At 42.2% G+C, this 13854-nt stretch overlaps 2 protein-coding genes across 2 annotated transcripts; one reads left to right on the plus strand and one right to left on the minus strand.

Annotated features, from left to right (window-relative positions):
- Window positions 1-113: 113 nt before the first annotated feature.
- LOC128754207 (N-sulphoglucosamine sulphohydrolase-like) lies at window positions 114-5487 on the minus strand. The gene is made up of 9 exons (XM_053856665.1): window positions 5336-5487; window positions 4685-4845; window positions 4313-4418; window positions 3886-4244; window positions 3286-3367; window positions 3001-3204; window positions 2740-2906; window positions 2455-2672; window positions 114-683 (listed from the first exon to the last, which is right to left on the minus strand). The coding sequence occupies exons 1-9, from the start codon at window positions 5454-5456 to the stop codon at window positions 500-502; spliced, it is 1602 nt and encodes a 533-aa protein (XP_053712640.1). The 5' UTR covers window positions 5457-5487; the 3' UTR covers window positions 114-499.
- A 47-nt stretch (window positions 5488-5534) lies between these two features.
- Window positions 5535-12652, plus strand: LOC128754206 (sodium-independent sulfate anion transporter-like). Its single transcript, XM_053856663.1, has 15 exons — window positions 5535-5680; window positions 6057-6151; window positions 6324-6532; window positions 6621-6813; window positions 6937-7022; window positions 7576-7792; window positions 8009-8187; window positions 8252-8324; window positions 8924-9035; window positions 9119-9174; window positions 10195-10335; window positions 10420-10547; window positions 10613-10712; window positions 10777-10910; window positions 10975-12652. Exons 3-15 carry the CDS (start codon window positions 6329-6331, stop codon window positions 11059-11061), a joined length of 1710 nt encoding a protein of 569 aa, XP_053712638.1. The 5' UTR covers window positions 5535-5680; window positions 6057-6151; window positions 6324-6328; the 3' UTR covers window positions 11062-12652.
- Window positions 12653-13854: the final 1202 nt, after the last annotated feature.

Raw genomic sequence — 13854 nt, forward strand, 5'->3', positions numbered from 1 at the left:
GTTGGCAGGTGACCGCGCCGAACCCATGGAATCCACGTTGGGCCTTTTATGTCCCACATAAAGAACACAGCCGAATCAAAGGAGGATCAATTGAAAGGATTTAGTGGTCTGACTGATGTGTGTGAAACTTTGAGCAGATTTCACTCCAGCAGAGGGGGAAAACTGCCCTCATCAATAATCCCTTCCCCAGATTGATTTACCGACCTTAGCTGCCACGCTTCATCAGCTCTCCTCATGAAGAGCTCGGTGATTTCCCTTCATGCGAGCGGTGTAATTCTATAAAAGCAGGTCACAGAAGGGTCTGGACGTACCTTTAAATGCATCAAACCTATTACAGATCTGGATCACTTGAATTACATAAATACAAACTAAAAACACTGCCATTTATTTAGAGTTCATTCAGTGTATTAGACAGTAAAAACACTCAGAGTCAATTATTCCAGGTAAACCAGGGACACGAGCGCAGAGATTACATCAGCCAGGAAGCATGAGAGCATCTTTAGAGTCCGTTAAAGAGCGGCCTGCAGCGCGGCTCCAGCTTGTCCTCCAGGACGTAGTCTGGTCCACAGACCCAGGGGTCCCCCGTCTCCCACTGCCACTTCTGCAGACTTTGCCTCAGGCTATCCAACACGCCACTGTAGGAGGGGTCTGCCACAAGGTTCTGGGTCTCAAGAGGATCTGACCTGTTTGGCAGAGCAGAAATCAAAACAGGTATCATAATGTCATGACATTACTGAGTCAAATTCCCCCATGCACCTTGTTTTATTGCAACCTTTTCTTTTTCTATCGGCTGTCAGTTTTTTAATTTCCGATTGGCAGAAACCAATACACAAATGAGGATCGATGAAAATGAAGGATGAAAGCCTCTTGTGTGCTGCAGTGCTGACATCACACCCACGTTCACTTCACAAGCCTCACACACGTCATCCGCTGAAAAAGACGACTTATTTACATGAAGTGGAAACAAATGTGACCCAAAAATGGGGGTCACTAACAGTGGCTCACCTCCACTTTTGAGATCTATGGAAGGTCTGACCAGAACAAATAATAAAACACAGTTGAACATCTCACGTTAAATTCAAGCCAATGTCAGTTTTGCTTATTTCATGTGATAAATGCTGTATATCTTGTATATGTTCATAAATGCCTTAAAAAACAAAACAAATACATATATATATATATATATATATATATATATATATATATATATATATATATATATATATATATATATATATATATATATATATTTGCCACAAGAATCCCCATTTTTCAATTTAGATGAATTTGGTATATTACTGAATCAAATGTTGGACCTATACATACATTTAAACAACAAAATATTGTTTATTTTGCATCAGTTTGACAATAGCACAATAAATCACGATGGTGGCTACATTAGAGTACATTCAGAGTAGTGGAAACCCTGGCCATTGTGTAGCAAAAAACCTCCCTGAACAAAAGCAAACAGACGCTTTTGTTTGCTTTTGTTCAGGGATTCCTCCATGTTTGTTGTTGTTGTTATCATCCTAGCTGCCACGTGTCTTGTGCATCAGTGGGATCAGTGGACCAGGAACTCCTGCACTGACAAAGGTTATCTGGAGAACAAACTGTTCAATTAAATACAATTTAATTTAATGTAATTAAATGTATAAACGATCATGAACCAGGTGTATAGCCATATATTTATCGGGCAGAATTCATTCTCAAGGTTCATCTTTTTGTGGTGATAAATATTTCATGTGTAGTAAAAATTAAAACATTAATTCGAATTCGAATTCGTTATTTGATAATGAAAATGTGTGGGAACAAAAGAGAAGAAAAAGCTCTCTGCGCATAGCATAACGACACCAGAAGGTGGCAGCACAGACACTTATCGTAATCAATGTCAAGCTACACGCAATTTATCACGCGTGCGAATAAATGTTTTAACACTACAAACTAAAACAATGAAACAATGAAAGTCAATTGAAGATATGAAATAGAGAGTACACAAAAAGACATCGCAGGACGATCCTGACAAATGGCAAAGGTCATCCCTGCCTCATTCCTCTCAGGGTAATCCTGGAAATACTGCCTTCCCTACTTAATTCTTCTATTGATCCCTGTTGTTTTAATACTTGTGCACACGTCAATTTCTCAACACCAACATCAACTGTGGGCTCACCCACACAAACAAGAGTTCACCACCGACATGTATCACCTGCTCCGCTGTGGGTTTTGGTGACGGCTATGTGCCACGACACACTCGCATTGCAGTGGTCGTAATGTTGTGAAGTATTGTGTAGACAAATGAAAATACGAATACGTGGTCTCAGGCAGTGCGACACTACTGACAGCTTGGAAACATATTACATAAATCTTTCTTTTTTTCATCAGTTAAAATGAAAAGTGTGATTCAAAGTTTACGTAAAATCTTCACCGTGGACGCATCGTGATCATGTTTCAACAGACCTGGTGTCGTACAGCTCCCAGCGCTCTCTGTAGTAATACTGCTGCAGGCTTTTGAACCAGTGAGTCGGCTGGTGCTGCCGGGTCCGGTTCAGCAGGTCTTGGAAGGAAGGTGACACATACAGGTCCTGGTCGATGGGGAAGGGCATGCGGTACTGGTGGTTGTGAAGGAGGTGGAACGCCCCCTGCTGGATGGAGCGCATGGGATAGAACATTGTCACCTGAAAGAAGAAAGCATCAGTCACATGTCCATGTTTCACACAGTGAGACGCTGCCTTGCTCACTAACCTCGTGCAGTGACTGGCTGGCGAAGACGGTGCTCCAGGTGCTCGGTTCAGTGACCAGTGCAGGCAACAGGGAGCGACCTGTGAGGTGGACTTGGGCGGCAGAGCTGCCGGGGAGATAGTAGGTAGGGTATGGAATGGAAAACCAGTCCAGGATGGTGGGAGTGATGTCTGCAGAGACGAAGAGGAGGAAATATAAGTTCCAAGCTCCTTACATGATACCAAAAGTAGTGCAAATAAAGGAGAAGCTCTCATCATGTCCCACCCAGCAAGCTGACGTAAGCTTCGCTGGCGTCTCCCCAGCGCTGCCTATGCTCAGGAGAGGAGACCAGCATAGGCTCCGCAATCCCAGAATGATACAAGTTGGTTCTGCCGTTAGGGAAGGGGATGCCATTATCCGAGCTGTAAATGACCAGAGTGTCGTTCTCGTAACCCGCATCACGGAGCTCTCGAAGAACTAATCCGATTCCTGCCGGGGAAATTCAGACATTTAAAGTCCATCTGTACTCAGGATTGCTTCCAATACTCTGTGTGTAACAGCCCCACATACCCTGATCCAACCTGCTGACGGTGGTGTACTGTGCAGCCAGATCAGCTCGTGCAGCAGGGGTGTCCGGAACAAAGGGTGGAACCTGAGTTCAGAAAATACAGGTGAGATACATTGAGATTCTGTGCATGCATTTCTGATTATCAGACATTTGGAGAATTTCAGAAACAAAACAAAAGAAAGCAAGAAATGTGAAAAACCAGGACATCAAATTGAAAAAAGCACACAAAGGAAAAATTCAATAGTGTTTCAGAAATATATAAAAAAAAGTATGCGGTTAAATTTATACAAGAAATTAAGAATTAAAACTGCTTTCATAGTGAATTCACTTTCATGTGAGTACATGAAGGTAAAGTGAACCATATTGTGATGGGAATATACATAAAAAGAATGAATAGTAGAACTCTTTGAATATCACAGCACACACTTCAGAGTCCAAGAAAACAAAGTAAAATTTCTGCATCCCTAATTTTCCACGCTCAACACATTGGGACTGGATAAATACAGGGAAAGATGCGGCCCCCTCATCTGGTGTAGTCTGGTCTGGAGAGAATTCTGCAATATTTCGGGTCAATAAGTGAAATAAAAGCTCTGATATCTGACCTTCACTTGCTCTGGTGTGTAATACTCCGGTGTCCAGTCAGGAATACTTCCCATCCCCGTCTCACCATTCCCAAACTTCTCACAGAACGCTCCATACTGAGGTTGTGAGTGTCCACATCTGTGGGTGTCATGAAATGCAACATAAAGGAAAAAAGGCCTCTCTTCTTCATTTGAAGCATCTCCTTTGTTCCCATTTCTCTTTGAGACTTCTTCTTTATGGCTTTGGAAGAATTTGCGGACCAGCAGTTTGATCCTGGTTATGTTTCTCCCGACTTGCAAGACGGAGTTGTTTTCTTCGGTGTAGGAAAAGTCGAAGGGGTACACTGACCCGGGACCGACATGCTTCTTTCCAATGATGCCTTCAGGAAAAAGACAGCCGATATATAAAACCTTGTCATCCAACATTTAAAGTCTATCCGAGCCTTACCGGTGTGCACATTGGCCTTGCTCAGGAGCAGCGGCAAACTTTGTACGCCATCAAAGGAGTTGAAATGATGGACACCCTGGTGGAGGCCGTACATGCCATTCTGGTGCTAAAACAAATCATCACATGGCTTCACATAAGATATTATACCTATACACTAACCTGAAATGTACCAAACCACAAATAAAGAGGTTAAGTGGTGCAACCGATTGAAAATGAATTATGACTATTCCAGTGCACAGTGGCTCTGGTGGGGAAGTTCTGTATAGCGTTCCTCAAGAGATCACCAATAGCACATTGCATTTCAACAAATCCCAGTTCAAACTGTAGTTATTATTTCACTAGTGTGCTTTACTCGTGCGCTCTCATCTCTACCTGTGGTAGACCGGTCAGGATGGTCGAGCGACTGGGAGAACAACTGCTGACAGACGTGAAGGCATTTTTAAACAGCAGGCTGTGCTGCGCCAGAGAGCGAAGGTTTGGGGTTTTGACCACCGTGTTGTTGTAGACCTCTGTCTCAAAACCTGCATCATCAGCTGTGAAACAGAAAAAAATGTGGTCAGATGTACATGTACTGTACGTTTGTCAACTTTAAAGTTCTTCATTCATCGTCGTAATATTTCTATACAAAATATAAAAAAGATACATACATTTGATAAGTTAATTTTATAAGTTTGATATTTTGTATAAGGATACTTAATGTGTTGATGAAATATCTATATCCTTTTTTTGGCACAGTACTTTCAGAGACTTGAAACCAATATTAGTTTGACACATAATTAAATTAAAAGCTACTTGAGCTACAGCAAGGATAATAGAATGAATGTAAGTTAAAGCATCAGCTACCACAATAGTTTTAAGTAAATTAATTCGAAAAAGACAAAAAAAACTTTCAAAATTGCATTATAATGTGGGGGCGAGACAATAAGAGTGATGTCAATTGTGTTTAAAACAACGTTTGAAACAATCCACTCTGTAAATGATGAAACAAAAACGTAAGATTTATCTGAAAATAAAATCGCTCACCGATTATAAGAAGCACATTTCTATGCTTTGACTCTCCGATGCGACAAGAGGACAAAACGAGATAAATCAGCAGATGTATCATAATAGCTTTGATTAAAAACTTTTTAGGAACTAACAACATCCGTTAGCTCGAGTAACCCATCGCTACTTCCGTAAATACCAATTGTCCCGCCCAATCAGCGTCACATGACACGCGTCACATGACCGCAGGACAGCGAGACACGGAATCATATCCAGCCAAGACGAGAAGCCTGAATTTAGGAAGTACCTCGGTGAATCTCACTTATCTATCGTGAATCACGTCTGAGCGGGCGCAATATACCAAAATGTGGAACTTGGATTTAGGTAATGTTTTTTATTTGCTTTATTGGTTCTGTTCTTTAAGTATCGCGTCCAGCTCTTGCGCTGCTAAACAGCATAATAACCCATTTCATTTGTTGCAAATTTACATTTTTTGTCTATCATTAATTTACCTTTACACCATTAAAAAATGCTAAATTGTCTAATTATTATTACACTCAGGCGCATGTGATTTCTCTATTTCTGTTTTTGAAATAAGAGTTAAATAACTGCTCCTCTTGCTCTCATAAAACCTGAGTTGAGTGAGGTCAAGCTAGCTGCAGCAAAGGTTGTAAAACTTTGCCTTGTCATATGATGGTCATGTGATAAGTCGCACTTGTGAATGGGATAATGCTTTGAAACTGGTGCTTTGACTTTACAGGTGACCTGTGCGCTTCTTTCTGTCTAACTACTGCAAACTGACCGGCAGCTGTAGAGCGGATGAGTTTCCTTTAACTGAAAAAGGAGCTTGAGTAGGTGAGTTATTTGAAATGTGTTGTGCTATACAGAGATGAACTAGAGTTTGTGCGGGTTATACTTTTGTTCCCGACTTTTTACTACTTGAATGAGAACACTGCTGAATTTTCCAAGCCAATGAGGGAGCTACTCAATACATTTCAGGAAAAGACAGCTGTCTGTTTCTTCCCAGGTCCAATGGAGGAACCTCTGCTCGGGGGATACGTGAGTCGGGGCGACCGCTGTGGCAGGATTTTGAGGTCCTGGCTGCCCATCCTTTCCTGGTTGCCACGCTACAAGTTGAAATGGCTGCAGATGGATCTGCTTGCTGGTCTGACCGTGGGGTTGACTGTAGTACCGCAGGCCCTGGCCTACGCTGAAGTAGCAGGTCTACCGATACAGGTGTGTTGGATATTTCTGCATATTGCGATGCCATGTTGTATTCTCCAGTGAATTAGTCCAAAATATTCATGACACTTTCCCTTCCCAGTATGGCCTGTACTCTGCCTTCATGGGTGGCTTCATCTACACCCTACTGGGGACGTCCAAAGACGTGACTCTGGGTCCGACAGCCATCATGTCCCTCTTGTGTTCCTCTCTGGTGGCTGGAGAACCCAGGCGAGCCGTTCTGCTCAGCCTCCTGTGCGGCCTCATCCAGGCGGGGATGGCTTTGCTCCGATTAGGTGAGTAAACATGGAATAAACTCACAATATGCCGCTCCCTTTCATAACACAAAGTGGAAAAAGCGAAATCATCCTCTGCCTTGGTACTTGACTCTCACTCCGTGAATTGTGTTTTTTCTGCAGGCTTCCTCCTGGACTTCATCTCCTTCCCTGTCATCAAAGGCTTCACTTGTGCCGCTGCAGTGACTATTGGCTTCGGTCAGGTTAAGGTAACAGAGAGTTACAGGACGATGCATCGTCTTGTAATATTGGGGTCCAAAATATTACTGTCATGTTAGGGATCATCTCGAATCACCTTTAAACTTGAGTGTGGACGCATCTGTATTTGTGTTTGTGCATCTGTCTTTAGTCACAGTAGGTACATGCATTTGTTTTCCTGCTGGTCAGTTATGGGCCCAAGTGGCTTGAAAGTCCCTTGGTGTCGACTTGAAGAAATGCATGGTGGCGGAAAACAATGTCTTATACATATTACAGAACATTTGAAATCCTATATGGGCCGATCAGAATAAACATTACAGTTCAAGGCACAGAAAAAGATGAATTTCACTCTGAATGCTTTACAAAACTTGGAAAGAGAAAATAATAGACAAATATAACAATAACAACAATAATAACATTATTATTATTATTGTTATTATTATTATTGTTATTATTATTATTATTATTATAGACTAAATACAAAATAAATCTTATCAAGTGATAATTCGGTGGTCTGTCTGACCATCCACCCGTTGGTAACCATCTATTTGCAACTCCTTCTAGAACATTTTGGGGCTGAAGAACATCCCTCAAGAGTTCTACCTGCAGGTCTACTACACCTTCTGCAGGATCACTGAGGCCAGAGTCGGGGACGTGGTCCTCGGCCTCCTTTGTCTCCTCCTGCTGGTCATGCTGGTGCTGATGAAGGCCAGTCTGAGATCTGGCGAAGCTCCGGCGTACTCCAGAGCTGCCAGGAAACTGGTTTGGACTGTCTCCACAAGTGAGTTCAAACATGGTGTTCTCTGTTTGGAAAATCTACTATTGATGTAATTCATTAAACAAAGATGTTTTAAGAACAGTGAGTCACAACTGTGAACTCAGTAAATCAATATTTGCAGTTGTCAAGCGATTGTTATTGATCGTCCTCCATTAATGGGAGTGTCTTCAGTCGCTCTGATGTTTTTGCATGTGCTTGCCGCGGCGTTGCTCCTGGCAGTGCGCAACGCTCTGGTGGTTGTAGGTGCGACTCTAGTGGCCTTCGCCTGGGATGTGACTGGCCATCATGTGTTCAGCATCACCGGGAACACTACTGCCGGGCTGCCACCGTTTCGCCCGCCGCCCACCTCTGATGTCACAGCCAACGGCACGGTCATTCCATTCGTGCAGATTGTGGAGGTAAGGGTCTATGGTTTCAGTTTCGGAAATCCAGTTGTTTTTTTTAACCTCTGTTGTTTTGTAGGACTTCGGAGCCGGACTGGCTGTGATTCCTCTGATGGGGCTGCTGGAGAGCATTGCTATAGCGAAAGCATTTGGTGAGTGATTGACAGTAAACCCGTCACAGAAACACAGAACTGAGAACGTTGACCCTACTTTTTTTATTGGAACACATAAAGCACTCGAAAGAATGGAGTGGATTCTTAAGAAATGTCATGTGCCGGCATTTCCTGCAGAAGAAGAAGTAGGATGCAGTTACAACATCTATGGTTTTTCAGCGTTCTCCACCACAAATGGCGTCAGAAGTGGGAGGTCAATAAAAGGTTTTTGCACTGAACTCAAGTATTAGAATGATGCAGTGGCTTCACTTCTTCAAAGTTATGTTTTCATTAACAGTTCTCCTTAAAGAACTAACCACACCCAGTTACAGTAAAACACTTAAGTAACTTTATTGCAGAAGAAAGAATGGCTGAAACTTCCAGTTCCTGCCATGTGAAGCTTCATGAAGCAGCTCATTTATTGTCTCAAAAAAAAAAGAGAAAAAGTGGAGGATTATTAAACCAAGGGTGGCGTCTAGTGGACTCCTTTGTTGACATGTTCTCCATCATTATTCCCACAGCACACCTCACCATAACATTAGGTTACATTACTTGACAATAAAAGAAAAATTAACCACCACATTTCTTTCTGTCTCCAGCCAGTCAGAATAACTACCGCATTGATGCCAACCAGGAACTTTTGGCAATTGGCATGACTAACATCATGGGCTCCTTTGTCTCGGCCTACCCTGTCACCGGCAGTTTTGGGAGGTTTGTGCGTGTTTGTCTCTCTTTTGTCCATTCACACATGCATTCTCTTTGTTTCCCTTGCAACATGTCCCCTGTTCATCCAGGACGGCAGTGAATTCTCAGACCGGGGTTTGTACTCCAGCTGGAGGGATTGTCACAAGTGAGTCACTGCTTCAGATTGAGATGTTGAGAGCTAAGAACCTCAAGTATAGATCGTCTGAACACTTTATTTAGTGGAGTAATTGTGGCATCTTATGATCCGTTGTTAAAGGATAAGGATGAATGAAGGAAACAAGTGAAACCAGTAGACAATTCCCATGAAATCATTACAACAAGAAAGCTTAAACTGTTATTGACTTTATGCATGGATTGCATTGACTGTTAAATTCAAGTGTGGGAGACCTTCACTGTACTTCTGTAATCTGTAATCTGGTGCTGACAGAGCAGAAATGGAAATGTAGTAGTGGCAGTTGCTTGTCAGTCTGTTTCTTAGAGGGGATAACAGAGTTGACTGTTGCTCTTGAATGCAGATTAAGTTGAATGTGTTAAACTTGTCATGACTTAACATGTGTAACGTGGTGCACCTAGAACTGGAGTTAATCAGTGTTATTTTTTTAACCTGTAATTTATTATTAAAATGTACTGATAACTTGCAACAATGGACCCTAAAGCACATTCTGAAATTGACGTTGTTTGAAATTGTGTTTGTATATTGGATTTAAAGGCAGAAGCTGACGCGATTCAGTAGGTCAAGTTGGGCCTAAAACTGGACCTTGTAGTAGACTGCAGGAGACTTGCTTTGGTGGAAGTGTTAGGGTTAACCCAAGCACGGGTTTGTTGATAGGTCTAAAATGACAGAGATGATGAGTCTACTTGGGAAAAAAGTAGCCCGCATTAATATATTGATTATCGATTTATATATATTTCCATGCATGCTGTTTGTCACACAGCAGATATGGAGGAAGTGAAACAATCACATTTATTCTGCCTCTAGAAAACCAAACAAAAGAATGGAAAACAGAAGCCAATGAAGAGAAGTTGGCACTAAAGTGTATGTTATGTTAGCAGGTAGTCAAATGACGTCAGAGCCTTATAGTGAGTGATTTTTAAAAAAGGCCTCATTATTAAATAAACGGAGAGCTGGGCTGCAAAAATAAGACACTGGTGTGTGTCCTGACAGGCTTGACCGTGTTGCTCTCGCTGGCGTTCCTCATGCCGGCCTTCTACTACATCCCAAAAGCCTCCCTGGCGGCTGTTGTCATCTGCGCGGTGGCTCCCATGCTGGATTACAGCGCTGTGGCTAAGATGTGGAAGATACGCAGTGAGTGACAGCTCAGCAATTTACTGAGTTTCGAGAACTAACATTTAGCTTTCATTTCATTTTTCATTTCATTTTCATCTTCAGAGCTGGACCTGCTGCCCTTCCTCGTGACCTTCGTGATGAGCCTGTGGCAGGTGCAGTACGGCATCATGGGAGGCGTCGCCGTGTCTGGAGTGCTGCTGCTGTACCACACCGCCAGACCGCAGATCACTGTGCGGATCTTTTTTTTGACTCAGTATTTTATGAAATTCTGCTGAACCCTGTGGCATGTGTGCAGGTGTCGGATCAAGGTGTGCTGTTAATGGAACTGAGCAGCGGGCTCAGCTTTCCCGCCACAGAATACCTCAGCCACGTCATGCACACACAAGCCCTGCAGGGTGAGGACCACTGAGCGTTTGGATGCGTGTAGCTGAAGACTGTAGCCATCCCTGTGATCCACAGTGTCTCCCCCACGGTCGGTGATCCTGGACTTCCGCCATGTCAGCGTCATTGACTACACAGTGGTCAGTGAGCTCAGGGATCTGCTGCAACAGTTCCAACTACAAAATGTGCATCTGATCTTTTACAGAGTGCAGGTATCTCCCCTCACACCGCAGCAGTTTTGAACTCTGAGTTTCATTTGCTGTCTTCTTGTCTTAGCCATCCGTGCTGCAGGTGCTACTCAAGGCCGACCTTCAAGGGTTCAAACACACGGACAGCGTGGAGGAAGCACTTCATGTTTCATGAAGAAAGTCCTTGTGATGAAGGATCACCGGGATTTACCAGCTGCTATCCAGGTCATATGGTGATGCACTACTTCTGCCTTAGTAACACCCTAGTAACTCTGAATTCAAGTATATGTCCCGCCCCGCCACACGACATTGGTGAACTCCATCTTGGAATTTATGACCCCCAAAACAAGCTATTGAAGTTTTAAACTATTGTGAGCAACAAACAAAGCAAACCCATCAGCTCCACTGCACATCTTGGTGCACAAAATAACCTCTCAGAATCAGAAGAAAAGTGTATTTCATTACATGTGATACTGATTTAAAGTGGTTTTTATTCACTTAAAAATAATTCTGAATATCACTCAAGCATTTGGGTAAATATTCTGCAGTATAAAACACACATTACAGTTTTGTTTGTACAAATGACAGCACACTAGCATATAGGTCAAAGAACAGAAAGACGTATCTTCAGTTCTCATCTACAGGAGTGATACAGAAACAGCACAGCGCAGAATGATACAGAGTCAGTCACCAGGTTGAGACTTGTAAAAGTGAAGATGTAAAATCTGCAGTGCAAGAAGTCACAAGAAGCATTTCCAAAGTAATGTGTTGCTAAAAACCTGCCGAACACTGTGAGAAAGTCGAGTGAAACAGTGCAATCCAGTGTTGCTCTTCCTCTCAGTCAACTGTTGCCGAGTATATTATTCAATTGTACACAGATATTTTGAGATGTCGTGTCAAATTACAGGTAGTAAGTGTAGCATTGAAGCTGTAAAGAGGTGAACTATGAACTAATTCAATGACACTTCTGAATGAAGCAGCTCAGTTGGTTGTATCCAAGTCAGTAATGGCTGTTATTATGTGTTTGTCAACAGCACCAGCGTGAGTTTGAACCAATCAGAGGAACATTTGTGTGTGTGGTTTGTTGATGCAGGGATTTTTTGTTGATCATGATCTGATCAAAATCCTTATATGACAACTTCTGTCTTCTTATCTGACCATTGGTACTTCAGTCATTCAAAAGCTTCAGTACTGACTCTCTCTCTGAAATCTCTCCCCACAAGCAGCAAGAAAGTTTCCTTTAACACAACAAAGTTACCGTCGTGTGGAGACTTTCACTCATGACTGTGGTCACAGAGATGTGACCGGAGTGGCCTCTCTCAGTTCACTGCAGTCATGAACACTTGGTCAGTATCGGTCAGTATCGCTCGGCTTTTAGTGTAACATCTGTGTTCAGTTTTTATTCCTGGCCAGTTTGTAATGATCCTGAATCAAAAGAGATGTATGATTTTGTGAACTACCTCGAATGTTGACGGCTTACTTTCATTTCTGTCAGGTGATCAGCTGGATGACATTATTGCACAGTGACACTAAACATGGATTTTAGTTTTTTTTAATAATTCTTTGTATTGCTTTTATATATATTTGAAATCTTTTACAGTTGTGGGTAATAAAATACTCCTGAAGTCATCATTGTGCTTTTGCTTTTATATGTTAAAACTACAATATTGCTCAGATTGTTTTTCGCACCTTGATTGTAATAATTTAGTTGTGTTTACTGACACAAATATAACTTACTTTTACTCGTGTGGGGAACCAACTATCCAATCTATTAACCAGCTTGTCATCAGAACCATTTTTTCAGAAAATCAAGAGTTTGGACTCAACGGAAGCCATGAAATGACTTTTTCCAGAACTCAAATGACTTAAAAGAAACAAAAACTTGTCTGGCATCTTTGGACCCAGTAAACATCAAGGAAAGTGAAGAAATTCATTAAAATATAAAAGTTGAATTTTGGTTTAAACGCGACGACGACAGGACACAAAATGCCAAAAAATGACAAGTTTTCAATACTCTGTTCAGCTCCTTCTGCACATAGTGTATATTCTCTGTCTGTAATGCAGGAAACACAGTTTTGTGAAGCCGCATTGTTACTGTTTTCTAGATCCATTGTCCAGAATATTTACTCATGGAACTTGGTTCTCTTGACCCTTTGCGTTTTACACCTCACCTTCAAATAAACCTCAGGAGTGACGCAGTTCTGTGAGTGACATATGAATGCCTGCATACACGGCTCTACTTGTTTTGTCAATCGCAACCCCCATGTTATTGCTGGCTATTAGATCCAAAATAAGTACAAACCTTGTGCATGTCTGCTTCCTTGAACTTGTCCAGGTGTCGCATGCATTCACACACTCACACACTGAGAGAAAGGTGGGCGGGTAGGAGTTTGATCAACTGCCTCACAGCAAGAAGATGCTTCCAGCTTGGGGCAACCTCAGTCCTTTCACTGTGTGTGTGCTTGTGTGGGTTTACTCCGGGCACTCCGGTATCCTCCTACAGCCCAAAGCTGTGCAGTTCGGTGAGTCTGTCAATGGGCTCAGGATTACATTTCAGTCTCGTGTTTTAAAAACACCATGCAAAAGAAATTGCTTTGACAAACGTGGAAACAAAAATTGAATTTGCCACAATGATGATCAGTTACAGAATGTCCACATGTCTTATGTTGCTATCCACAGCATTGAAGTCACTGACTGAGTTGTTCTGCTCCACAGGGAAAGTTGCATCACAAAAACACAGTTTCCACCTCATAGTTTAGTCACTGTTATGGGGCTCCTCCTTGTTTTTCTCTTATCTGCTTCGCTCGTCCTTTCTCATTGTGCAGCCAAGCGGTTTCACTTTTGACATTGAGTTCTTCCTTTTTCTTTATGGACCAAGACATTCTTTGTTTTGCACTGAATTTTAATGTATCTCATTATTTTCTCCTAAAATAATCAGAAAGACCAGACTTCTGTTTCTGCCTGCATG

The sequence above is a fragment of the Synchiropus splendidus genome, chromosome 2, assembly GCF_027744825.2.
Source record: "Synchiropus splendidus isolate RoL2022-P1 chromosome 2, RoL_Sspl_1.0, whole genome shotgun sequence".
Lineage (NCBI taxonomy): Eukaryota > Metazoa > Chordata > Actinopteri > Syngnathiformes > Callionymidae > Synchiropus > Synchiropus splendidus.